Source organism: Carettochelys insculpta, chromosome 2, assembly GCF_033958435.1.
Source record: "Carettochelys insculpta isolate YL-2023 chromosome 2, ASM3395843v1, whole genome shotgun sequence".
NCBI classification, from domain to species: Eukaryota; Metazoa; Chordata; order Testudines; family Carettochelyidae; genus Carettochelys; species Carettochelys insculpta.
Genome location: NC_134138.1, coordinates 162,495,397 through 162,522,272, shown reverse-complemented (window position 1 = coordinate 162,522,272; position 26,876 = coordinate 162,495,397). Strand labels below are relative to the sequence as shown.

At 41.7% G+C, this 26,876-nt stretch overlaps 2 protein-coding genes and 1 long non-coding RNA gene across 5 annotated transcripts in view; 1 reads left to right on the top strand and 2 right to left on the bottom strand.

The window, feature by feature from the left end:
• Positions 1-10,146, top strand: part of LOC142008720 (zona pellucida-binding protein 2-like) — a 54,340-nt gene extending 44,194 nt beyond the window's left edge. Inside the window, exons 7-9 of the mRNA XM_074985995.1 lie at positions 3,139-3,300; positions 3,904-3,976; positions 9,451-10,146. Of these exons, the coding sequence (XP_074842096.1) occupies positions 3,139-3,300; positions 3,904-3,976; positions 9,451-9,865 (650 nt within the window). The 3' untranslated portion in view covers positions 9,866-10,146. The remainder of the gene's footprint in view (positions 1-3,138; positions 3,301-3,903; positions 3,977-9,450) is intronic.
• LOC142008722 (uncharacterized) overlaps positions 1-10,179 on the bottom strand; it is a 33,993-nt gene extending 23,814 nt beyond the window's left edge. The window contains exons 1-2 of the long non-coding RNA XR_012644213.1: positions 10,136-10,179; positions 3,151-3,205 (exon numbers count right to left, since the gene is read on the bottom strand). This is a non-coding gene — a long non-coding RNA (uncharacterized LOC142008722). The remainder of the gene's footprint in view (positions 1-3,150; positions 3,206-10,135) is intronic.
• A 7,821-nt stretch (positions 10,180-18,000) lies between these two features.
• RECK (reversion inducing cysteine rich protein with kazal motifs) overlaps positions 18,001-26,876 on the bottom strand; it is a 166,797-nt gene continuing 157,921 nt past the window's right edge. For all 3 annotated transcript variants that reach the window (XM_074987944.1, XM_074987945.1, XM_074987946.1), the window contains one exon: positions 18,001-19,380. In XM_074987944.1, the coding sequence (XP_074844045.1) occupies positions 19,165-19,380 (216 nt within the window). In that variant the 3' untranslated portion in view covers positions 18,001-19,164. The remainder of the gene's footprint in view (positions 19,381-26,876) is intronic.

The window sequence follows — 26,876 nt, the reverse complement described above, 5'->3', positions numbered from 1 at the left end:
GCACCAGAGTGGAAAATCAACCCTATCCAAACTTCTCTGCAGTCCATTCTGGACTATCTACTTCACTTGGAACATCAGGGTCTTGCCTTCTCTTTAATCAAGGTACAGATGGTGGCTATATCAGCATTCCATCCCCGCTTCCCTGGCAGATTAGTATTCTCTCAAGAGATGACAAACAGGTTCCTGAAAGGCCTTGAGAGACTTTTTCCACTGGTTCAGGACCCAGTGTCCCAGTGGGACTTCAGCCTAGTCCTGCTAGGCTTACTGGTTCTCCTTTTGAGCCTCTCTTTCACATCTGTCATAGAAAGTTGCTTTCCTGATGGCTATCACTTCAGTGAGGCAAGTTTTGGAGATTAAAGTCCTTACACACTTGAGCTCCCAGACACAGTGTTCTACAAGACTCAGTTGTATCTGCATCCTTCTTTCCTGCCAAAGGTGGTGTCCTATTTTCATGTTAACCACAACATTTTCATCACAGTATTCTGCTCCTAAGACTCTTGCATTCAAAATTGAGAGGTATGCGCACACTGTAGCCATCAGGCAGGTTTTGGCTTTCTACTAAAACCCTTAACTGTACTAAACCCTTCTGTAGATAGACTCAACTTTTTGTTGTTGTGGCTGACAGGATGAAAGGTCTTCTGGGGTCTTATCAAAGGCTTTTATTTTGGATCATTACCTGCATCCACACTTGCTGTGAGTTGGTGCAGGTTATACCTCTTCTGATAGCAACAGACCATTCAACCAGAACTCAGGTGTCACGGGCATCCTCCCTGGTGCAAGTCACTATCCAGAACATCTGCAAAGCTGCACGTTGGTGTACATGTTCACAATCCCCTGTGCCCTCACCCATCAGGCCAAAGGTGACGCTGCTTTTGGCAGAAGTCACAATTGATACATCCATGAACTTCCACCCACTTTAAAAGATCCTGCTTGGGATTCACCTAACATGGAATGGAATGAGCAAACACTTGAAGAAAAATTGGTTACTAACCAATGGCAATTTTGGATGGCATTTTCTAGCTACAACCTTCCTGCCCCTCTGCTCACCTCGATGATAATTCTTCTGATTTGCCAACCTTGATTACGATTTTTGATTCTCTGTGCCTTAAAATATTGAGTCTGTTCTGGTCTGGCCATGGTCTGAAGAAGTGGGTCTGTCCCACAAAATCTCAACACCTCAAATTATTTTGTTAGTCTTTAAAGTGCTACTGGACTGCTTTTTTGTTTTGGTTACTAACCTTCTGTTAACTGTTGTTCTTTGAGATGTGTTGCTCATGTCCATTCCTGTTCCTTCTGCTGTTGGAGCAGGAATTGAGGAAGGGGTTGCTGGCAGCATCCCTTACATGAATGCATACGTGAACTACTCTAGATCATTCCAGAACTGGCCCCCTATTACTACCACTCAGGAAAAAGCTTCTGACACCAGTGCGTGTGGCAAACACTCATGTCTGACATGGAATGAACACAAGCAACATCTCAAAAAAATAGCAGTTATGGAAGGTTAATACTTTTTTTCCAAATATGTCAAATACATTGCAACAGATAAGGGGGAGTGGAGACCTGAATACAGTGGAGTCCTTTCAGGAAAAAGAAGAGATGGACCTGATAAAATACATGAATTTGGGGACACCACACTTTTCGGAATTCTTGGGGTAACCCATTCCATGCTGCAAATTCTGTAGAGGAAGTGAACAGACAAGCAAGACAAAATATACGTTCTTCCTCACAGAGAAAGCCCAAGCTTCATAGTCTTTTTGAAAAATATTCAGTAACAGAAAAGTGTTCTCACACATTCTTTGTGGGTCAGCCACATTGCAAGTAGCTAAATGTGTTGTAGTTCTTGATTAATGTAGCCCTTTTTTGTTTGTGTATCCACTGAACAGATCAAGATTTTTACAATATTTTATTATTTACAATAGTTCATGAAACCAAATTTCAGCCTATGGAGTGCTCACAAATTGTTTGTGGTGTTCTATTATTAGAGACCCAGAATTTGCAATTCCAGAAGTGCAATTTGTGCCTTAAATCATGTGCTTTTTTATGTTTCCTGAGAGGATAATCTAATCCTTAGCAATTTACTTCCATTGCAAAATAGCTTTAGTGTATTGCTTAAGTAAGTCTCAGCTCCAGGCCTGAAATATCTTTTCCATAAACACTTCTGGGTAAAGAACTTTGCTCATGAAAATCAGATGGGAAAGGACGTGAACATGGGCAAACAGAAATGTGATTCAGAGTTTGCAAGTGTTCACAAATAGTTCTCCCAACATCTACCCAGCACTCTCTCCAAATGTTTCATATAACTTTCACTAATTTTCTCATCACTGGACGAATTTAAGAGGATTTTGTAATTTGGGCTTGTCACTAGGTTTCAGTAGCTTAGGAGGGTGACAAGTAAAACTGTCAAAACATACATCTAGCAAAGCTTCTCCTTTAAAGGTGACATATAAAGGTATGAAGGGCATGTTTGCTATTTTATAATGTAAGCAAAAGTCTAGAACTGAGTTTTGCTTTTGAAAAAAACAGAGAAAACAGTCTTGCCTCCTGTTTTCTGAAGAACATGCTATTAATAACCAGTGAGCTAGTGTTATCGTGACATTATAATATGATTAATTGGGAAGAGAAGGGAACTGATTTCTATTCAGATTGTTCAACAGTCAGTGGGATTTATTTGTTTTTTGAAAATCCTATTAAACCTAACTCACATACCTAAAAAAGTTGAAAGAGTGATAAACATTCTACAGACTTCAGCTAAAGACAGAGCCATTCCCAGTCTCCTCTCTTTCCCTCCTCACTTTCCCAGTTATTAAACAACAAAAATCCTTTTAAGGTCTCGTTTCTACATCAAACCGGCGGTGGGGGGAAGACCAAAACTCTATGTGAGTCTCTTTAAGTTGGAAATCATCTGCACTTAACTTTAATCAGAGTGATTTTCGTCCTTCTGTGTAAACTTAATTTGAGCTTTAGGTGACTTTTTGTTTTGAAATCACTGAAAATCACCTTTGTTTCAAAACACTGTGTTCATCAGGTCATTAGTCAGCAAAGTACAAACAATTTTTTACTGCCCCTTATAAAAGCCAATAATTAAAATTCTTCAAATAAAACAATCTAATGTATGTTTCACTATTTTTTTTTAAATAGTAACATGCCCACCTGGTAGGTTCAGTTCAAGATACGATACCACATGTACTCTTTGTGCATCTGGGTCCTATAATAAAAAATATGGACAAACTGCATGCAAAAACTGTCCAAAGGCACAAACTAGTGAAAGAAGAGGAGCCAAAACTGAAAGAGAGTGTCACAGTAAGTTACTGTATATAAAGCAGCACATTGGATTACCAGTGATAGAAGTGGCATGGAACTGCTTAATTTTGATTATTCTTACCCACAAATATATTTATTTTTTATCATGAGTTAACAAGCTGCTCCCCTACCAGACTTATTCAATAGCCTCATCTCTGAGCCTAGAGAGCCATAAAGAAGACTTGAGTCTATTTACCAGCTCTTGGACCCAAATCCTCTCTTGCCCTGCGTCTTGTCTAGTCATTTATAATAGGGCAACTGAGTGCAGAGAGGGTGTAACATTTTCATAAATCACAATGGTAACAATTTTCCCTACTGTGCAAGACAATGCAAGAGAGAAAGAATCAAACCCCTAGTTTCTTCATTACCTGGTCAATGTGTTTTTCATTGTCAGGAAGAAAATACAGCACAAGAATGAAACCCTATGGCTAGTTGCTCAAATGTTTACAAATTAATCTTTATGATGATTTCTTTTGGGCTCCTTGAGTTTTGGTGCTATCCTTCTCCGTTCAGACTAAATGGCACAGCTATGGCTAGACAAGGGGCAGCAAGACAAATATGTGAAGTGCTTTTTTCTATTGGTTTTGTGTTCATCTTTTTCAGGAACTCTGCAAATGTGGATTGTCTTCTTAATTTCCTGCATAGGAACAAGCCTTATCCTCGTGACCACTTGGGTGTAAGAATCTTTATGGCACTGTATCAATTTCTATAATGCTGTAACTCTGTCAGACAGGACCCCTGTACAGCCCTTCACTTACAGAAACTGAAGGGAGCCTGTGACAGGGGAGCTGAGCACGAAGTACAAATAAGGGAAGTGCAGTTCCCATAGTACTCTTCCGTCTCTTCTCTTGCCTCTAAGCATTGGTGACTAAATGCACAGGAAACGGTAGATCTCCACTTGATTTTCCCCACTCCGTCTCCTCCCCTTCAGATCTGCACACACAGAGCAACACTAAGTTATCCTACTTCATCTCCCTACCATGGAACCCTTCTCTGACTAAACCCCTTGAAGGGACTTTTTGGAGTAGGTGGCAGTCACAAGTGCTGTTGGGAGCACATCTTGGGGATATAATTAAGCAATAATAGTTGGGCATCTGTTCATATGTCAGAAACCTTTACAAATGCCCTTGCATCTTGGGGACCTTGAATATCTGTGATTTGCAAATTACAACCTCCATCCTTGGTGCAGTGAATGCAAGGAAGAAAACTGGTGGGAATTTTATTAGTAAATCAAACTGATGGTGGGCCCCACCTGCAGTTTGCCAGAAGCCAGATTTCCACACATTGTGCACAAAAATAAATTCAGAGACCCATACTCAATTTGTACCAGTATTTTCTTTGACGGATTAATCTTGATACCAGTTATTGACTTCAGTGGGCTTTAGATCAGGATCCTACTGATTAAAGATCACCAACAATCTTGCTTAGACTGACGGAGGCTGCATTTAGCCCTCAGGCTGCACAGGCATCCCTAGTAGGATATTCATTTGTTCTCTAATACTTATTTCATTGAATAGTTCTTTGCTGCCATGCTGCAGAGAGGTAACCTGGTTCACTCATAAGGAAAAATTTCTAACCTGATAATTTTCAGTTACCATTTGCTCTCTTCATTCACCACAAAAGAATAATGCACCTCACCTGTGCAATTCAGAGGCTGTCCAAAGTCACTCTTGCTGGGGGCACCAGGCCTAAGCACCACCCTTCCACTCAGGCTGCCAGAAGAGTTCATCTTTGCTGTAGAAACCTTCTAGCAACCAGTTATTAGGATTAATACACTAACTAGAAATTACATTAACTAACCCTTCAGGCAATTATATATTTAGGGCTTCAAAGGGGAGGGAAAAGAGCAATTTGTTCCAAACTGTATTCCAATTATTTTATCAGACAAACAGCATGGGTTGAATGAAGAGAGAAGCTGCTAAAAGGAAAAAAAAATCATGTATCAGGTGAGTTTCTCATTCTGGCACAGTTTCATTCTTCTTTCATCACCAATGAAAAGTAGTGAAGAAAGCTTCAAAAAAGTGGAGGAAGGAAAGGCTAAAGAAGGATTTAACATCATTATTACTGAAAGACAATGGGTAGAAATAAAGTTTCCCACAAATAAAGCAAAAAGCTTTGTAATGTAGGGAATTATTTCAGCTCTAGCCCCATGGCACCTCCTTACCATGGGTTGACTCTGAGACAAATGACATCCTAACATGCAGATGTTGCCACAATGCCACCAGGGATCTTATCAAGAGAGTCTGGATTCCTTTCATGAATAATCTCCCAGATGTCAGGTGATACAGGATTTTAACACATTGCCTGTAGCATTCTGGAGGCCATCAGGTCTTGGCATTTTGGATAGAATGAGATAACAAGGCACAACTGGCATGTGTACTCACTGTCCTTGATATATATTGCTAGAGCTGTAGGTATGCCCATTTACACCCCACTTGCAAAAGCACTTTGAAAACTGGAACAAAATGAAGGAGAACAATTTCCCAGGAATTTTGGAAAGAAATAGCCCTGGGCATAAAGGTTTCTGGCATTATAAGCACTCCCCTTTCCTCACATTAGCACAGTGTGGCTCTCATATAGCTAGAGAAACTATCTTCAAGACCTGCTTTAACTGAAAAAACTGTCCACGAGCATGTCTAATCTGGCCTATTTGATCAAGTTTGACACCTGATGATATTTACATAGCCATTGTGCCTGTTTAAAGACCACTGCTAGAACAGGAACCTACTTTTGTTTAGTGCCTAGTTGTAAGGCTCTGACAACCATCCCTGAAACATGCTAAATTAACTAAGAGCTCCAGCATGTTCTGGTTACATATGCAAAATCATCATTCTTTTGGTTATTCCATAACTGCCAAATTGCTTGCAGCTTCCTCTTAACCAGTTTGGGCTAGCAACTGAGAGAGAGAAAATCTTAGACTTAATGGCCCACTAGTCTAGTCGGATATATTTTGTGTATTTTGTTCACACACACCAGCTGTTCAAATGAAGTAAAGGATGTTTGTGCTGAAATTTTGGAAATATATATAGCTGAAATTTTTCAAAATGTATATAGCATAAGGTTTGAGCTGGATGCTATGCGTTTCTGTGAGGGCTCATAATCTACAATGTTTAATCTTTCAGATTCTCTCTCCATCCGGCCAGGTAGTAGTTTGTATGCAAGAATTGAGAACGAAAATTGGATTGGATTATTCTACATATTTGTTCACAAGTGGAAATTCAAGCATGATCTAGGAATGCCTGAATTTACACTGCAGCTTTTCTGCAAGACATATTTTATGAAATTCCATGGATGAAAGCTGTGTCTAGCAACAGAAAACCTAGTTGCTGGAGACAACTGGCTGTGGCTGACCACTACCAAGAAACGACTAATACAAAATGAAAATTTGGATCTTCGTAAATATTTACCTTGGTAGTGAAATTGTGGTCAGACCTGGGCTTATGTTTTGACTTCTGGATGAACAGTCTTCTCTGTTGGGCTCAAGTTAGTGTTGATTTAAACTGTTGAGTTTCAATAGTTTCTAGCAGCTATCAACTTACAAATAGCCCTGGGTCTCTGGATAGGATACTGATGTGGTAGAGATATGGAACTAGTAACAGATAATTACTGTGACTACCACCAGCCATTTCTTGGGAGGGCAGGTGCCAATAGTTGAACAACATTGTACAGGTTGAACCTCTAATCCAGAACTCTCTTGTCTGGCAACATTCATGGTCCGGCATGATTTTAGTTATCCCGATGTCCATGTGTTGGTGTGGCCAACTCTCCCATGGTCCCATAAAGTTAGTTTACAGCCAGCAGGTCTGTCTCTCAGTGTTCTGTGCTGTTATTTAGCAGTAAATTTCCACCTCAGTGTCATCTAAGAGTGCAGTCAGTTCTTGGAAGTGTTGGTAATGCTCCTAGACAATACTGACCTCCTGTGGTTTGGCAAATCCTCTGGTTTGACACCAGTCAAGGCCCAAGGGTGCTGGATGAGAGAAGTTCAATCTATACAGGTATTGTAAGCACTGCTACAAAAATGCTCATTTTGTCTTTTGTCATGCTGAGGATTTTATTGGTTGGGAAATAACAGTTTCCCTGAGAAATTTTGCTTCAGATTTTGTGCACGCCCTGACCATAATTTGAACTCATTATCTTGCACTCCAAGCAAGGACTGAACTGCCACCAAGTAAGTATTCTGAATACTTTTGGTTTAATGTTTATAACCCAGGATTTTAAATTTCTCAGTAGTGTTACTTCGCTCTTATGGTGCAAGATCTCTTTTGGAAAGAAGTTGGACTATGTATGTCTGTGATATGGCTGGCGCTGTACCAACCTTAGGTTCCAAAAACCAATGAAGTGTCCTTGTAGGTTTATGTAGCATTTTAATTTGAACCAGATGCCCCTATTCTAATTGTAGGATGTCCTTACAAAGGCGAGTACAGGAAATCCTAGGTCTCATTATTGCTTGAAGGGAAGGTATTTATTAATAATAATGAGTTCTTTGTGAGCCACTGGCTTCCTGTCCTGATGGAGCCATGTGAATGTTTTCTTTTGTGATGATAGATATATGACATGCTTCCCTTGACAGTTTACAGGCGGGCACAGCACATGATTTATCCTGGTCCTGGGATGACCAAACCAAGGACAATAACCCCCTAGATAAGTGGTCCTCAAACAAGGGGTCCAAGCCTATTGCGAGAGATAGGGAGGAGCTGCAAGCAAGTTTCAGAGGTCTGTCAACAGGGCCAGTGTTGGACTCCCTGGACCTCAGGGCAGAAAACTGAAGCCTCGCTGCATGGACCAAAAGCCTGGGGCCCTTAGCCCTGCCATCCAGAGCTGAAGCCAAAGCCTGAGCAAAACAGGATTGCAAGGGCCCCTGTGGCATGGAGCCCCAGGCATTTGCCCTGATTTCTACTCCTTAATGTCAGCCCAGGATTTTATTTACAGAAAACCAGTTGTGGCACAGGTGGGGAATGGAGTTTTTTTATAGCACGTTGTGGTGGCCTTAGAAAGACAAGATGAGAACCCGTGCTCAATTGGCCCTGGTAGCCTGACATGAAGTTCTCACAGTCTGACTTGCACCCACGTAAGGGCGGTAGGTGTGACCCAGTACCACTTTGAGCTTTCCTCAGAAAATCATGGGCTCTTGAACCTGTGGAGGGATTTCTCACTTGTGCCCCTGTAATCTCATGATAGTGCAGCTGCATGGTAGTAATCCCTGCATGCCTCATATTCTGGTCATATGCTGTCTCATGGGCATACCCTTTCATTAGGCATCAGCCTCTGGAGAGGATGAGAAACACAAGAAAGAGACACAAACATCCCTCCCTCCCTTCCCTCTTTAGTTTCAGCACCTGTTCCTGGCAGAGCAAGTGTCCCTGGGCTGAGACCCAGCCAGGCACAACTCCTTGTAGGCTGCAGTCTAAGACAAGACTGGACAGGGAAAAGAGGCTTTGCCCTTACCAAGATATACTAAGAGTTCTGGAAGGAGAAAAGCCCAACAAATCAAGAAAGGGTTTAACTCTAATTTTTTACCATTTGCTTGTTAACATTACAAACTGCTGCCTGCAAAAGTAGTACTCAGTCTCTCTGGAGTTTGCAGGACTTCATGTCTGAGCAGATTGTGAGGGGTTCTTCCCTCCCTGGGAATCCTAATGGTCCTGGTTAATCCTTATGGCGAATTTGCAACTTTGAGCAGGACGTTTAGCAGGGCATCAGCATCCTGATCGGACTCAAAGACCTATACCGTGCCAGAGCAAGGGCTGACACCTTACAGCAGCAGAGTACAGGAAGCCTACTAGACAGGCGCTGTACCAGAGCCTTCAGACTCCAATGATTCCTCACTTCAGAAGAGGGAGAATGGAGCTAAAAGTTGAAATGAAGTCACTTCTGCATAAAAATTAATAAAATTAGTTATAAGACAAAATGGCTAGTAGAAACTGAAGCAACTACCAACCTACTTCACTGTCAGAGGCAGATACTCAGGTGGCCTGAGCTGAAGGGCAAGGCTTAGTCCTGGGACCTCCAGCAACAACACTGAACCACCTCCAAATTCCGCAGCTGAGAGATTATTCAGTTGTTATGAGTAAACAGGTTGTGCAGCAGCAATCTGTCTTGCTTTTCACCCTGTGGATTTTATTGTCTGACTAAACATTTTTAAATCCACAGAATAATTAATAAATGCTGTAGAAGGACATTGGCAGCCCGCTATATAGAGGAAGCAGAATCTGAACTTAAAACCAGACTGAAAAGCTTTGCCAATATTGCAAGTGATGCAGAGATTGAAGAGCAAAGAAATAAACTAAGAAACCCCAATAAACATGAGAGAAAGACTCTGCCAAAATATAAAGTTGGGTTCATAGAGGAAGAGTCCATGGGATTATTAAGTAATGATGGTATAACAGAGACATCAACACCTGTTGGTTCAAATCCATCTCCTGACCGTACATGGCCAAGTGAAGTGGAAACAAGCTTTGAGGAAGGCAGAACACAGGATAGTTTGGGAGAAGAAATCCCCTGTGTTTCAGAAGGACCAGCTTCTAACCAACAGAAGCTTAAAACAATGAACCACAAATTTTCTTAACTTCTCTGTGTGCTATATGGTGCATTGTAAAGCATAGTTCTGATCATCTGTTGCAAAATGCGATTAAAGACCCTTTCTTATAAAATGTTTATGGCGATAGGCCTATTGCATTATCTTAAAAATTCTCACGGCTACTTTATGTACAATAAGACATATACTTTATAGTGGTACATTCTGGCACTTGGAAACTAATTGAAAAGCAAAAACTGTTCAAGAGATCAGCACCCTCTTCCAGGCAGACAATTCTCCTCAAAAATGTGTAGCACTTACCAACTTTAGGAGCACCATTCTACTGAACCTTCCTCCTCTTCAGAAATGTGAAATACTTTCTACAGATTCAAAATAAAAAATTTTGTTTGGTCATATGCAAGCTATTCAGCAGTTTGATAAAACTAATTCAAAAATTTCCGGATTTCCAAGAAATCCACAGAATCAAATAAGGTGGTAAACATTAATGAATATAATTTGATACTATGATACAATACTGTCATGTTACATTTTTCATGAGCTAAATGCAAACTCATACAACTAAGTGTACAGTATTTTAATGGTATGTGCTTTGCAATGTTTGTTATAAATACAGATACAGGTCAGAATAAATTTAGAGAAATTTAAAACTCCCATGTTTTATCTGTTCAAAAATGAAGTTCACGTGAACAAAAATGGTAGAGATTTTAGCTAGTAACAAATCCACTGGACAGTTTAACAATAAATTAAACAACATTATGGACATCCTATTGGATAATTCTCAGTATTCACTTAATTTATTGTGCAGCTAAAAGTCTGTCCACAATCATACTAATAACATACACCTGACATATCAGGTATGCGGCTTCTGAATTGGTTCCCTAATTTGCTTGTGAATGCCCAGTTTCAAATGTGGCATTTGGATGCCTATAGTTTCAAACTGTAATCACTGAAAGTAAGCTGCCAAGGAGCAGACAAATCTTGGAACCCTCTTTGCCAAGGTGTTTGAAAATCAGGAATTGTGCTCTGCAATGTGTCATAGCCAGACCTACCCTGGGAGAGATGGGAGATGATGCATAAACAGTGGATGCTGGAGACATTATACTTGTTCAGGGAGGAGCAGGTATAATGTCTCGGAGGTAGTTAGTGGGTCCAATGTTAACAGCGATGAACGTTGTTAAACGTGTTCCACAGATGTAGCCTGTATTCATTCACCCAGTGCAAGAATAGGTGAAGCACATAGTTATCTTTTACGGGAACAAACAAACTCTTCAAAGAAAATGGATGTGGGTAAAGCCAACTGTAGCATATTAAAAATAGATTATTGTATAGATTGTTAGTACTGTAGACTAGATTACCTTAAAAAAAAAAAAAAGGAAGTTGAAAGTAAAGGTTATTCACCTTTGTAAACGTTGTTCTCTACAATGCATTTCTCATATCTATTCAAGTTAAGTGTGCACGCATCACATGCACAACTGTTGGAAAGTTTCACCCTAGCTGCTAAACATTGGGTCAGCTGTGGAGACCCTTGGAATGGCACCAGTGTGGAACCCCATATTATAACCCTGCTGACTTGACCACCCCTCATTTCCTTCCTGCCAGTTGCTCCTACAGTGGGGAAAAGATGGTGAGTATCACACAGATACGAGCAATGCATCTCCAAGAAAACAGTTATAAAGGTGAGTAACTTTTCTTCTTCAAGTGCTTGCGCATATCTGTTCAGGTTAGGCGATTCACAAGCCATACCCAAAGGAGGGGTCAGAGTCAACACATGCCTGATTCAAAGATGGCAGGCCCAAGAGCTGTGTCCCATCTAGATTGCTGTACAATCGCATAGTGTACCATAAAAGTATGTAGAGGACCATGTCGCAGCTCGACAGATTTGTTGGAAAAAAATGTGAGCCAGGAGGGCAGTGGAAGAAGCTTGAGCTCAAGTAGAATGTGCCATAATAGGCGGTGGGACAACCTTAGCAAGATCGTAGCATGCTCATATACGGGATGTGATCCAGGAAGAGATGCACTGTGATGAAACTGGGACCCCTTTCATGTGATCAGCAACAGCCACAAAGAGCTGCAAAGGTCTTGCAGAAGGACTTGGTCCTGTTGATGTACATGGCAAGCGCCCACCTCAAATCAAGAAACTGTAGTTTCTACTCCCCATTGGAAGCTGTGGAGTTTAGGATAGCAAACAGGAAGGAAAAATGTTATTGCTAGTATGAAAGACATAGATGACTTTCAGAAAGAAAGCTGGGGGAGGGCAGAGTTGAACCTTGACCTTACAGGCCACCATATATGGGGAGCTCTAAATGAGGGCCTGGAGCTCAGAAACCCTTCTGGCAGAGGTCATAGCCACTAGGAAGGCCACTTTCCAGGGAGAGGTAAAGGAAGGGACACATGGCCAATGGTTCGAAGGGAGGACCCACAAGTACCTGGAGTACCAGGTTAAGATCCCAAGCAGGAACTGGCCAGAAGGTGAAGGCAGTCCAAGCCCTTGAGAAAGCACCCAACCATGGGGTTCATGAAAACAGAATGCCTGTCCTCATCCGGATGGAAGGCTGAGATGGCCACCAGGTGAACCTTGAGGAAAGAAGCAAGATCCTGCTGCTTCAGGGAAATAAGGTAAACCAATATCACTAGAAAAGTTATGAAGTTATGGTGATGAGACCAGCAAGAGAAACATGTCCATTTAGCCAAGTATGAGCACCACATGGATGGCTTATGGCTGCTGAGGAGGACATGCCATACTTGTTCTAAGCACAACAGTTCAATGGGGTTTAACCACAAAGCCGCCATGCTATGAGGTTAAGGGAGCAATGGTTTGGGTGGTGGAGATAGTCGTGGTCCTGTGTGATGATGTCTGGAAGCAGAATGGAAGGAAGCACCTCGAACTCCATCACTGTGGGGTACCAATGCTAATGAGCTCCAGCCAGGGCTATCAGGATAATGTCTGCCTGGTCCCTAAGAATCTTGAGAAGTACCTTGTGCATGAAAGGGAATGGGAGAAAAGCATAAAGTAGCCCCGAGTTCCAAAGAATCAGGAACATGTCCGTTAGAGAGCCAGGACTGAGGACCAAGGGGGACCATAATTGGAGACACTTGCAGTTGCTCTGGGACACGAAGAGGTCCAGCCAGAGAAAGCCCTGTTTTTGGAAAATAGTGTGGAGGAGATCCACTGGAAGCAACCACTCATGAGCAAGGAAATGGGAACAGAGGTGGTTGACCAGCTGGTTCTGGACACTCCACCTCCAGGTGGATACAATGGACTATGCACAGCTGCCACAGGTGAAAAGCAGAGTGTGGAGGAGCATGCACCCCTTGAGGGCTGACATACATGGCCACTGTGTTGTCCATTGGGACTGCGACACAGCAGCTGCAGAGGTGAGGTAGGAGGGTGAGACAGGCAAGGTGGGCCTAGATGGGCCCCTCAGCCCACAGTGGAGGTGCTTATTACTAGAGACATAATTAGGTTGGAGGAGCATAAAACGCAATGCTGACTAACATGTTTCACGGATCTAGCCACAAGTGCAGAGCATCAGAGACACGTCATGGTACTGGGATGGCCATGCCCATGCCATCCTGGCTAGGGAGATATACTGATGCCAACCATTCCTGGAGGGGGCAGAGGCACAGCCTGGCAAACAGGACCACATATGTGCATGCCACCATATGTCCCAGCAGGCGGAGGTGCATCCTTACTGTGGTGACCAGAAATTCAGACAGGGAATGTAGAAGCAAGACCAGAACCTAGAAGCAATGACCAGAAAAGAACGTGGTTGGTTTGGTGGCATGGAACACTGCCCCAGTGAATTCTGTGAGATGAGTTGGGATCAACGAAGACTTTGCTGGATTGAGCATGAGCCCAAGCTTGCCCAGTTTTTCTGGTGAAAACCATTAGAGCCTCTACCTCGTGGAAAGAGTGGCCCTGCACGAGCCAATTGTCCAGACAGGGGTAGGTCTGAGCGCTACTGAAGGAGGGCTGCCGCCACCACCACCATACATTTCATAAACACTCTAGGGGCCATGGACAGCCCAAAGGGGAGGGATGTGAACTGAAGGTGCCGGTGGCCCAGGGTAAAGTGAAGAGAGTGCAGATAGGACAGGTGGATTGCAACACAGAAATATGAGTTCTTTAAACTGACAGCAGCGTACCAGTTCTCCAGATCCAGGGAAGAATTATGGTGCCCAGGGAAACCATACAGAACTTGTGGGAAACAATACATTTGTTGAGTTCCCTGAGGTCCAGGATAGGCTAAAGGCCCCCTTTTGCCTTCAGAACTAGGAAATAATGGAACTAAAACTTCTGACCCCTTTATTAAGCGGGAACTTATTCCACTGCTCCCAGTTCCAGGCTTGACCAAATGTCCTGGAGGATAGAGTTGCTCACGAGAGGGGTCTCTGAAGAGGGACAGGCAGAGTCAGGCAGGAAGGTAGAGGAGAATAGAAGGGAGTGGTATCGCCCGATGTGATTGTTCAGAGGCCCCATTAGTCTGACATAATGGCCAACCTGGCTGGGAATAGCGAGGAAAGCCAGTTGAGGAATTGGAAGGGAGGGAGCCATTGGTGGTTGTATGCCCATCTAGAGCACACTATTGTAATGAGTGCTTACCCCCAGAGGAGGGCTTAGACTGGCACTGGTTGGCTCCAAACTGCGGACAGGAAGGCTTGCAACAGGAGCAGCAGGGCTGCCGATGGTAAAAGTCCAGGCTCCCACAAGGCTGGAAGGGCCTTCATGGGAGCTGTGGTTTAAAGGGGTGGCTTTGTTTAGGCGGTGTGTACGTGACCAAGGACTTCATGGTATCATGAGAGTCCTTTAAGCTACGGAGGCAGGAGATGATCTGCTCCATGAACAGTCTTGCCCTGTCGAAGGTAAGGTCTTGGATTGTTTGCTGGACCTCAGGTGGTAGATGGAGGACTGTAACTAGGCTACATGGTGCATGGTGATGCCCAAAGCAAGGGCCCTGGCAACAGTGTCTCCCAAGTCCAAGGAAGCTTGGGGAATGGCACAGAACTCCTCAGCAAGTTCTCAGGCAGTAAGTCCTTGAACTTGAGGAGGGAAGACCAGGAGTTGTAATTATAGTGGCTCAAGATGACCAATTGGTTAGCCATCCTAAGCAACAGCCCACCCACCCATGGAGTGTATCTTTCTACCAAACAAATCTACAGGTCCTTAGTTTTGGTGGCTGGAGCCTGCGGCCTTGTCTCTCCTTTTCATTAACAGCTTCCACTACCAGGGAGCAAGGGAGAGGATGAGTGTAAAGATACTCATACCCTTGACAGGCACAAAATATTTATGGTCCATGTCCCAAGTGGTGGGTGGAATGGAAGTGGGAGTTTGCCAAATGGTGGTGGTGGAATACAAAATAGTCTTACTGAAAGGGAGTGGTGGTGCCGCTTCAGATGTGCCTGCAGGTTGTTCAGGTGGTGGGGTATGAGGCTCCTCCTCAGGGCGAGTGGTAGGTTGGGGGTCTAGCAGTGGATGACTAAGACTAGCCTTAGGTGCAAAAGGGGGGCTGAGGATTGAAGCTGAAGAGGGAGCACAGTGCCCTGTGCTTGCTGGTACACCTAAAGTGACCAAAAATGCCAGTGGGGTGGAGCCAATGAGGAGCTCCTGAGTCTCTGTCCAGCTGAGGGTCTGCCAAGACCAAGCAATCAGAAAAGACAGAGGCCTCTCAGAAGGAAAGGGGCAAGGCTAAATGAGAAGGCCATGGTGGTTCCAACCCAGCAGGAGCTGTGAAAGGAGGCTGGGTTGGCACCACCACGCTGAGCCAACCCAGGATTGTGAATGCTGATGAGACCAGTATGGAGACTGGGACTGATGAGGAGAATGAAACCATTGTGGGGAGCAAGACTGGCACTGAGAATGGGATCAGCACTGAGAACAGTAAAGAGACTGGCCTGCCAAGCAAGACTGGTGCTGGGAGCAGGACTGATGCATCAAGTGGGACCAGTGCCAAAACAGGGACTAGTGAGCCATAAGAAAGGGGCACCAAGATCAGGACTGATGCACCAAATGGGACTGGTGAGAAGATAAGCATGTCAAGCAAAACAGGCGTGGAGATTAGAACCTGGGAGCTGAGGGGGAATGGTGCTGAGGAGCACCCCCGCAATCTGAGGAATGAGGCCTAGACTGCTGACCAGCCGGACCAGTACAATGGGTGGAAGAATCTGAACTGGAGTGATGCTGGGAAGGGCACTGTCCCAATGCAACGTGGTGCAAAGCTTCAGTGCGGTGTACAGAGCACATCAAAGATCTGGGTGCCAAGCCAAAGCCACAGACGCCCTCAAATGGGAGCTGCCGGGTGTGGACTGGGACACAGAGCAGTGCCACATGTGCAACTGGTGCTGCGAGTCAGATCTATGATGCCACGAGTGGTCATGCTGGGACTCTGAGCAGCCAGGCACTTGTGCTGGAATGCGCAGACCCTTAAAGGTAGGCTTGCCCCTGGAGACATGCAAAGCTACAGAGGCAGCAGTCCATGCCAGGGAGTGCATCATTTCGATACGTCCCTGTGCTGCACGATATGTGCCCAGCATGGATGAAGGCCTACATAAATGTCAAAAGAATCAGTGAACATATATAGGCAATACATTTGAAAAACTTCATTTGCTAGGAAATAACCCTCCTTTTTCCACCAAGAACTGTCTATGCAAATCTCCATTGGAGGACACTTACAATACCATAATTCAAGACGACGACTGTAGCTTTCTCAGTTAAAAAAATATAATTGAAATACCATTCTCCTGAACCATACATGGGCACTAACTCCAACTCTGAGTTGTGGACCTAGCCTCAGACTCAGAAAATCATGCTTTGTGAATGTGCAAATTGCGTCATCTCAGTCAAACAATAATGGGCAGTTTCCACATTCGCTTTTGTTTTTCAGTTCTTTATTTGACCAAACCAGATTTCCACTGATGATGTGATGAAAATGCCATCAACCTCTAAACTTATCAAGCTCACCTGAAACCTGGGTTTCAGTCTCCAGATAATAAACTTTCTTCTTTTTCCAAAGGAGTCAAAAGTCTTGCAAGAGCCTAGAAAATCTTTCACAATGTACCGATACTTTTACAAAAACCTAATTCCTTGTTTTGGTCCAACAGTTTGGGGGAAGAGCCTAAGACCTTATAGTTTCCTAGGAGTCTTAAATGGCTACTGTTCTCCAAGATTTCAGGATAATCTTCAGCCTCATTGAGCGCACACACTGAAATGGTGTGCTGAGCTGTTTACTATCTATTCAAAGATTGTCAGTATTTGCTCACCCAACACACAGTTTTAAAAAGGTGCATTATATATGCCTGGGCTTGTGAACCTACAAATCCTTGGTATCTGAATTTTGCCCTCATCCCACTCAATCTCTGAGAGAATTATTTTTGTACCTACCGTCTCACTGAAGACTATTTTCTTCATGGCTACAAAATCATACAAGAGCCACAGATGCTATTCCACATGGAAAAGATGGTTTTAAGGCTTCATCCAAATTCTTTCTAAAAAAGTGGTGAACAGGTTTTCATATGCAAGTCCCATGTTTCTGAAGACCTCACGATCTGTCTGCTGAAGCAAGATTACATAAGCTAGATGTTGGAAGACTGTTTTCTCAATCACTTGTTAACAACTGACACTTTAAAATAAACCTTCCCAACTGTTAGAAGCTTTTGGTAAGAAATCTCAAGTTCCAAGCCTTTTTAGTTTAAAATTTTGTCAAGAGTACAATGCTATGAACATACTGGAAGACTCCCAGAACCAAATGGATTAACAGCATGTTCTTCAAAAGAGTAACAGTAATAGTTGAATATTTTACAAACACACACCTTTTCATAACAGACTGTACAAAGAAGATATACTTATGAAAGCGTTTGAAGGAGATTTAACTGAGATTTGGCAGATTATAAATTGAAATCAGTGGGACTCTGCAGGTGTAAGAGCCTGACTGCATCAATCTGCTTTGAAAAACAGCCAAACATTTTAATTGCTAGTGGCATCTTAATTCTATCTTTGATCTTCTTGCCACATGGGTCTAAATAAATAACTTTTTGAAAATATTTCATGGGGCGGATTGGAGGAGTACTCAGATGGCCTGCAGGCTCAGAGTCTGAGACCCTTCATCTAGGTGCTATATCTGAAAGTAAACAAAACCACACTCAACTATGCAGAAAATTTTATAAAATTGCATATATATTTTTAAGAATACATGAGAAAATAAAAGTTTTTTTTATTAAAATAAGTCTGATACATTTGCATTGAAAACATTTAACAGAAAATGCTACAAACATGCTACAATAACATACAAAATGTTCAAAACAATTAAGTGCCTTCTTTTAAAGTTCAGCATTTTGGCAAAAAAAGTTTTTCTGTATACTCTTCAAAAGTTGGCAACTATAATACTGATACAAAACACTTCATGTAGATTAAGTTCATGTGCTTAAAGCCTAATAAAGCCCAAGCCCAACTTTTAATGTATTGCTTGTATAAACAACATTTAAAGTGTAAATTTCATTAGATAAGATGCAAATACTGCAGTATTTAAAATAGCACTTATAAATAGAGGCTTTATTATTTTGCATCCCATCAGAAAATCAGATAGAATGCATGATGTTTGCAATGTATAGAACTGTAGAAATGAATCCATTTTCCCATGTTTAATGTAAATACAGTTCTGGCTTAGAAATGATTGTCATTTTACAAGCATGGGGCCAAATACTCCGCAAGAACTTAAGCAGCTGATGAGTAAAGCTACTCAAATGTGTAAGTTTGCTGAGGTCGGCCCATGGCTATTTAGCTTTCTTTATAATAAAATATAAGGTAACATATTCACATAAAAATGTCAGTTTTTGGTAAATTACATAAGTAGCAGCAATTTTTGTTTCTTCCACAAATCAATGTTTAAAATAGGTGCATGCTTTTCATACTTTTCAATAATATACATCTGAATAATTCAAAAACAACTCTTCAAAAACCTCAACACAATGTTCACTGCTGAAAATAAGAGAATTTTTGTGCAAGAACTCTCTTGTCAAATAATCATAATTTTAGAGATTTATGCCATGTTTTATGGTATGTGTGCATAAAGAAAATTATTCATGCGTTAAAAATCTTTTGATTATTTTAGTGATTAAAAGAGTTTTCATTTAGATTATTTGAAATACTTTAAAATTCATTTTTAATGAAAAATTAGCACATCAAAACCTTTTCCTGGAGTTTTGTTGCACTAAAACTGATATATATTTTTCTTTCTGGTTAAATATATTTTGCTCTATTAATATATCAGCAGTTCTGAATGTCCTTCGCAATACAGAAAAATTACAATATGATATTTTGCACATTTTCTAAGCTGTTATGTATTATACATTGCTGCTGACAAGGTCAATATGAGGCTCAAGAGAAGGGTGTACAATACAAGCACTGCTTTAATTGATGAAGAAGATATACTAAAGGAAACTTGCACTTGGGATGTGATAAGTGCCGACAGAGGTACGTGAGAAGCTAAAGTTGGGCTGTCAGAATTTATCAGAGATTCTATCTTTTCTGCTTCTTTATTGCAGGCTTCAATCTAAAAAAAAAAAAATCCAAACAATTATGAAAATATCTATTTTTTATCCTAAAGACAAGTATAAAGTTTCGGATGGTAAATAAAGTTTCGGATGGGAAAGCCGTAAGTGAATTGTCCACATCAGCTCAAATTTATGGTGACAAAACTTACCAGTGCTTTTGAGAACTTTTTAAAATTTAATTTTAGGTCTCCTTAGCTACTTATGAATCCTGCTGTTGCAGCTTCATGGGGAGAAAAAAATTCATCAAAATTTTTTGATTTTTAAGGCCCAAAACTCATCATAGACAAGAATTAGGAAGAAGGACCTCACACCACTGGAAATAATGGGATTTCCGTCCTGGTTCACTAGGTACTGCACTAAGGTCAATGAAGCCAATGAGCCATCAGAGAGCTTTAGGAGGTTTGGGGCCCTCAGGCCTACAAAACATTAGGCGACTCAGAAACCCTCTCAAAGAAATTAGTCTTATAACATTCAGATTACATTCTGAGGCAGTTTGCACAAGGACTTAGGTAATAGACTAACTTTTCCTAGTAAAGAAAAAACAATCAACTAACATTCATTTTATAGAAATGCTTTTCACACTATGCTTAACACCACACAAATTAAGCTTAACAGCATTCCAAGTTCAAAAGTTAATCTATTTTCAAAAGTTATCATCTTGCAGTTTTGCTAAGGGGTTATCTATAGAGCAAAGTAAGTTTTATTTTCCACAAAGCAGCAAAAAAGTTAGATTTCTGATAACTGGTAAACCGTTCCAATTTTAGGGTGTTAACTTAGAAACCACTTGCCTGACAACTCAAATTTTCCAAAGAAATTCTAAATACTCTAATTTCAGTGCTAGAACTCTGGCAGCCAATTTATTTATTTTTTGAGATTTTAAAGGTGGGGATGGAAGAGAAGGTCAGTCTCCCTGCAGAGTAAATGAAATACTTTGAAATGGCTGTCTCTGTGGCTGTTCAGCTTTAGGTGATCCTGCATGACTGTACTGGGAGATTTATAGTAGCAGTGCCTGGTTAGGTCACACACATGTGGTCCCCATCTCTTATTAGGTGGCTATCTAGTGTTGTGTTGCCTCCTCTCCCACCATGCCATTCCTTCTCTATTGCAAAGTATGCAGTGTGAAACTCCAAGGTAGAGGGAAAGAGGAAGAGTAATGGAACACACACAGAGACACACATCTCAAAGTAACTCAACCACAGCTTAGGGTGCGTAATCTTCTCTTATCTAGAAGTGTCCTGTGGGCACTACACTTTAGAAGACTTCAGAGCCATGCCTGCCAGTGGAATATAGACATGAAGTTGTGGCACACGATATGGTAAGTCCAAATAGCACACTACACACTAAATATTGTTCTAATGTATAATGTGGTGTAACTTTATAGGCTGAGGCCCAAGTTGCCACTTTATGCGTGTCTGTAATGGGGACTTTGTTAAGGAAACCAAGGGGATTTCACATAATGGCTAAAAGTAAGACTTTATGTGGTTAATCCTAAGGATAATTGGAAATTGGTAAAGAAAAGACAGACTATGTGCAGTCAGGACAGGTTGGAAATAATTTGGGTACAAAGGTAGACCCTTGGACAAGGGTGAATGGTTTATCACATAAAGGGATATTGACCAAATGGTGTAATAATTACGTGAAGCACCTCTGAAACCTGCTCAAAACCTAATGATTTTACGGACATATATTTTATCCACGCTGTTCTTTTAACTGAACCTCCTTTTTATGTTTTACATAATTTGGATATTTTAGTAAGGAAAATTGTTAAGATTTTACATCTCCCTCAGTATACAACTGATGGGTGACATTATGCTGGACGAAGAGATGTGAGAGTTGCATTAATTAAATTTAGTATTTAAATCCCAACTATACTCACTTGGAGGTGGAGAAGGCATATAGTTTTGCAAAATGATTGGATAGATTTATTGTATAAATATGTGCAGGTGAATATTGATAAGAGTACATATAATGCAGTTACCCTGAATTTAAAAAAGTGGAGGGAAGTGGAATTTGAAAGATGATGTACCTTAAAATGCCAGGGAATTGAGATTATTTTAAATATGACTTGATTCGTAATTTTTTTTGATTAGACGGAAAGTTAGGGAAACAATTCCACATCTATTTGGGCAATGTTTTAAAATGAAAGATACTCAGATACAAAGGCATAACAGGGTAGTAGCTGCAGTTATCGATAAAATAGGTAAATTAGGATGGAAAGCAGTAGTGGAAACATATTTAAGTAAAAAAGATGGCTATTTGCATAAGCCAGTTATGTTTTTGTTATCAGGGAAACTGAACTGTTTGATAGGAAGACAATTCTGATAGTCTGTAGAAGGCCCACAGGGAAAAGGCAACCTAATATTCTGATTTTCAGGACGTTATTAGAGAACTAACTGGGAGTAGAAATGGGTTTTGTTTTGTTTTGTCTCATAATTGGGGCTCGACGTAAATGGAGCCAAGGTAATGATAAATTAAAGCTCCTGGGAATTGGGAAATGAAAGAGTTTTAAAGAAATTTATGTAGACATGTTGTATACCACTACTGACACGATAACCACATTCACTGACATGCAGTGATCCTGGAGAGCCATTCTGAGTATCCTATTGTATTAATATTATACATGTTTCTCCATACGTTAACTCATCCTTTTATACATTAAGGTTTTAATATATTTAATACTTGATTTGGATTATTACTATTATATTTTAAATTATTTTTTTCTTTCAATGGACACGACTGCAGACTGACGGCAAAGAGCAGTAAAGGGCAAGTAAACACACCTGTGCAAATAATGCTATCAAAGCCAAAAAAGCTCTGGTGGAATATGTGCAGGTCCCCGTTGGGAGCTCAAGATGCTAATGGTGACAAAACAAATTGATACCCTGGAAATCTATTTGGGCAATCTCTTTTTAGATGGTTTCTCTTTTTGATAGTTCTGTGATGAATAATTCTGGTGACTTCTGAAAAGTCTCTCTTCTATTTCTATAGAAGTCTAGCACCCAGGAATCCAGGGTGCGATGTGGTGACTTGTGTCTATTCCCATGGGGTTTCAGATGGAAGGACTGAAGTGTGTGTGAATGGGCTGTTTGAGATGGAATGAGGAGACAATCTTAAGAGAAGACCTCAGGATGAAGTCCTAGGGAAACCTTATTTTTAACAGTATTGTGTATGATGTATGTCCCATGAGGACCTCTAGCTCTTCCATCTGTCTGGCAGACATGGTGGCGATAGGGAAGGCTACCTTCTTTGAGAGGTAAAGAAGTAAGCATCTCGCTAATGGTTCAAATGGCGTTCTGGGTAGGTCCTGCTGTAATAGGTTAAGATCCCATGGTGGAGATAGGGTTTGTATTTCAGGATAAATATTGACGACTCCTTCTATAAATTGTTTAGTGACTGGATCAGGGGAAAAAAATCAATAAATAATCCATGTTCTGGTGGAACACTGTGATGGGTGGGAAGTGCACCCTGACTGAGCTGATGAAGTGGCTTGCTTTCTTATGTTCTAGTATGATGTCCAGAATTAAAGATTGAGAGGAGGAGACCACTGTGATTTGTTTATTTTGGGAACATGAAGAGAATAATTTCTATTTGTGTAAAGATGAGGGGGAGTTGATCTGTGACTGTTCAGTAGAACGTTATTTTTTTTTCTTTTAAGTCAGTCATTTTAGGTCCTTTGAGTGATGGACTAGCCATGTCTTGGGGTGGAGTCTTTACAGTTTTGGATGAAGGACTTGGCCTGCATTTTGAAATAGGAGATGAGTTATAAGAGAAAGAGTATGTTTTGTGCACTGCTATTTTGAGAAGGTGAGGGGAACTACATTTGTCCGTGGCCATGTGGGGACCTGTCCAATGTGATCCTGTGTATTATCCATGATAGACAGAGGGATGGGAGGAGAAGTATACAAAAAAAGAGTGACCCATTTTAAAGTAAGGTGTAGCCCATGAAGACAGGGCCCAAACTTGTTCCGGAGCAAAAAAAAGCATTTGGCATTTTGCGTCATTGCAAAGAGGTCTGTATCTGGGAGCCCTCAATCTTTGAATATGTTGTATAACACCCAAGTGTCTAATTGCCACTCATGGTTCTGAGAAAAATTCCTGCTCAGTGAATTTGGAGTGGTGTTTTTGCATCCAAGTAGGTAGGAGTCTGAGCTGCAGATGTTGTGACTGATGCACCAGATCCAGAGTAGCATGGTTTCTGTGCACAGAGTGGGAGCATGTCCTCCTTTCTGATTTTAACAGAACATGCATGCAACATATTGTGTAAGGATTTTTATTACCTTGTTGTTGATCACGCACAAGAAATGGGAACATGCAGTGTGCATGGTTTGTTGTCCCAGGAGGCATATACGTAGGAGAGATTCTGATGTGGACCACTGGCCGTAGATTGTATGTGCTCAGATGGGCTCCCCAACATAGTAATGAGACAATCATGATCATCATTGTCTGGTTGTGTCCACTGCCATAGGGACTCTAATGTTGTTTGGTACTGTGAGGTGTTTGTCCATATTATGTTTGGCATGGAGTGTAGGGTGTCTGGAGAGAGGCTTATAGATACCTCATGGGTTTGATGATGAATGTCATTGCAGCTATGACGTTCAGCAGTTGTGGGCAAATTATGACCATTATCTAAGGACTGACAGTATTGTGGATCAACTGGTTAGTCATAGAATTGTTTTCCTGGCAGGGAGGCCATAACCTCCAGAGAAGTGAAGTAGGCTCTGAGGCATTTTAGTTTTTGCACCGGCATTAGTGTTGATTTTTTATAAATTTGTGTGGAGAGGATGCTGTGTGAAGAGAGCTACCTCGTTTTTGGTAATGTCTAGTGTTCTTTGTCTTGATGTTTTCAGTAAGCAGTGGAAGTATGAGAATATCCTAATTCCCTATCTGCGGAGGTAAGCCACTATTACTGCAAGGACTTTGGAGAACACTTCTGTGGGAGTAAATAGACTGAAAGGCAGAATTTTGTAGCAAAAATGATCCACTACTACAGCAAATCTGTGGAACATTTGATGTGATTGTTATATGAAAGCGTGCATCCTGAAAATTGATGGCTAGTCCCTCACTTTAGAGTGAACTAATCGCTCACTTTCCAGTGCTGGAGCTATGGCTGCCAATGTTATCTTGAGGTGTTGGGTCTTCGCAAATTTGCTAAGCAGTTGTAGTTTTGAGACTGGATCACCGCTCTCCAGTTCTTTTATTTTGGGTGAGGAGATAATAGCAATAGAAACTCCTCCCTCTGTGTTTTATTACTATTAGTTTTACTATAACTCATTGTATGAGTTGGATTACGTCCTGTTACAGTCAATCTTTAAAAGAGGGGTCCTTGAAGAGGAGAGGGTGGCAATAAATGGTACGCAATACCTAGACTGGATTATGTCTAATATGCATCTGTTTGATGTGATGGTCTGTCAGACTGGGTACAAAGGGGTGAGATGGTCTCAGAATTACTAGGAGATGATGTGTGTTTCCAGCACTTAAAGGTATTAGGGTTTAGGACCCTTGACCAAAATCTCAAAATTGCTGTCATGACAGCAGATGTTGAGATGTAATGGACAGTGGAGGCTGTTGTCTCTTAATGGATCACTGTTTCTGTCTTTACTGTAGATACTGTTTTGTGCAGTTGCATGTAAGGTGTAGCCCACAAAGTGGAAACTAGGCTCTGAGGCATAATAGTTGTTCTCAAGCATGCAGATACCCAGACTCTTAAGGGTGACAGTCTTTTAGTGTGCAGAGGGATTCATCTATTTTGACTGCAGATTAAGACACTCAAACAGGAGATACTTGACTGCCAATTGTATCTTTCTGAGGAACCTAGAGAGATACAACCAAAATGCCTCATCACTACTGCTGTGGTTACAGACCATGCTGTGGGGTCTGCAGAGTCCAATGCAACACACAATGTTGTTCTGGTGAGAACAATTCCTTCAAAGATTACAGCCCTGAACTGTTCTCTTTATTCTTCCTGAGTGAATTCAATACTTTCTGAGAATTTTGAGAAGTTCGTGTGGTCAGATTTGGCAAGTAATGCCTTGTAATTGACAATCCTGACAGGTAATGTCACTAAATATTAGACCTTATGACCAAAAAGAGCTAGACGCTTCCAGTCTCTGTCATACAGTGTGTTTTTGGGTGTTTCCTTTGCAGGCACATGTTTGTCATCAATCCTCTTGCACACAGTTGGGATTGTTGCTGGGGTCTACCAAGTCAATTTTGCAGATTCCATAATTGCGTCATTCATTGTTAGAGTGACTTTTGGAAGAGGCTAAGGTCTGTAGAATATCTAATAGTTTATGTTGTTATTCCTGGACTTCTTCCAGAGAGATATCCACTGAGCCTGCCATTTTCTTAAAAAGGTCCTGAAATTGTTTCAAGTCATCCCCTATGTTGGAAAGTGGAGGTATGACCATGCATCAGGTGAAGATGATGAAAAAATGACTGCTGGTGTCACCTCCTCATCCAAAATCTCCTTCTCTTTGGCCACATCTTCTAGGAGCTCAGAGGATTGCTGGTACATTAGGTAAGGGTGAATGATGTGTGCTTATGCTGAGTGTGTTGAGAGGTTAGTGTGTTTGTAGAGGACACACTGCCCCGGGCTCCAATATAGGCATGGAGACAGAAAAGGCTTTCATGGGTGTCAGTGCCAATCTGGGTCTTTGGCCAAATATAGCAGTGCCTCTGTTGTGGTGGATCTGATTTAGTAGGTACATGGATGGCAGAAGAATGATGAGAGGAGTATATTTCTCCTTCATCCTCATCCTCCTTGCCACCAGAAAATGGAGGAGCAGATTTAGGTGGACTGGTCAGATGGGCTGGTACTGAATCAGGGGGGTAGCTGAGTTAGTCTGTAACTTCAAAAGCAACAAGAAGTCCTATGGTACCTTACAGACTAACAGATATTTTGGAGTGGGTCTTTGCCCACGAAAGCTCATGTTCCAAAATACCTGTTAGTCTATAAGGTGCCACAGAACTTCTTGTTGTTTTTGGTACTGAAGACAGATTTGGGCATTGAATGCCATTTAGGCCCTTCTGGCATAGGAATTGCTGCGGTGCTAGTAACACTGGTACTATTGAAAATGTAGTGGTTAGTATCAATGGGCATGGTGTGGCTGTGGGTAGTGGTGTGTGCACCAAGTGTGTTATGCCAGCAGCAGATAGCACCAGGGTCTGCAGTGGTGCAGAGATGTTCAATGCCCAATGTCTCGTCTGCTCTGATGGTGCCAACACAAAGGGTTTCAATTTCCACTTGCTGCCCTTATCTGAGCTAGCTCTCAGGGTCTTTGACTCTTCTGGTACCCACAATACCAGAGAGTCCCTCTACTTTAGCTGTAGAGAGTACTAATATGGTCAGTGCTGATGTAACTTGCCAGTTTGGGGAATGCAAGATTTCTACGTTGCAGAAGATTTAGCACTGGTTTTGGCCACTTTCTTGGCAGAGTGGTCTTTCATCTGAATGGATAAAGAGAAGTTACTCACCGTAGTAACGATACTTCTTCGA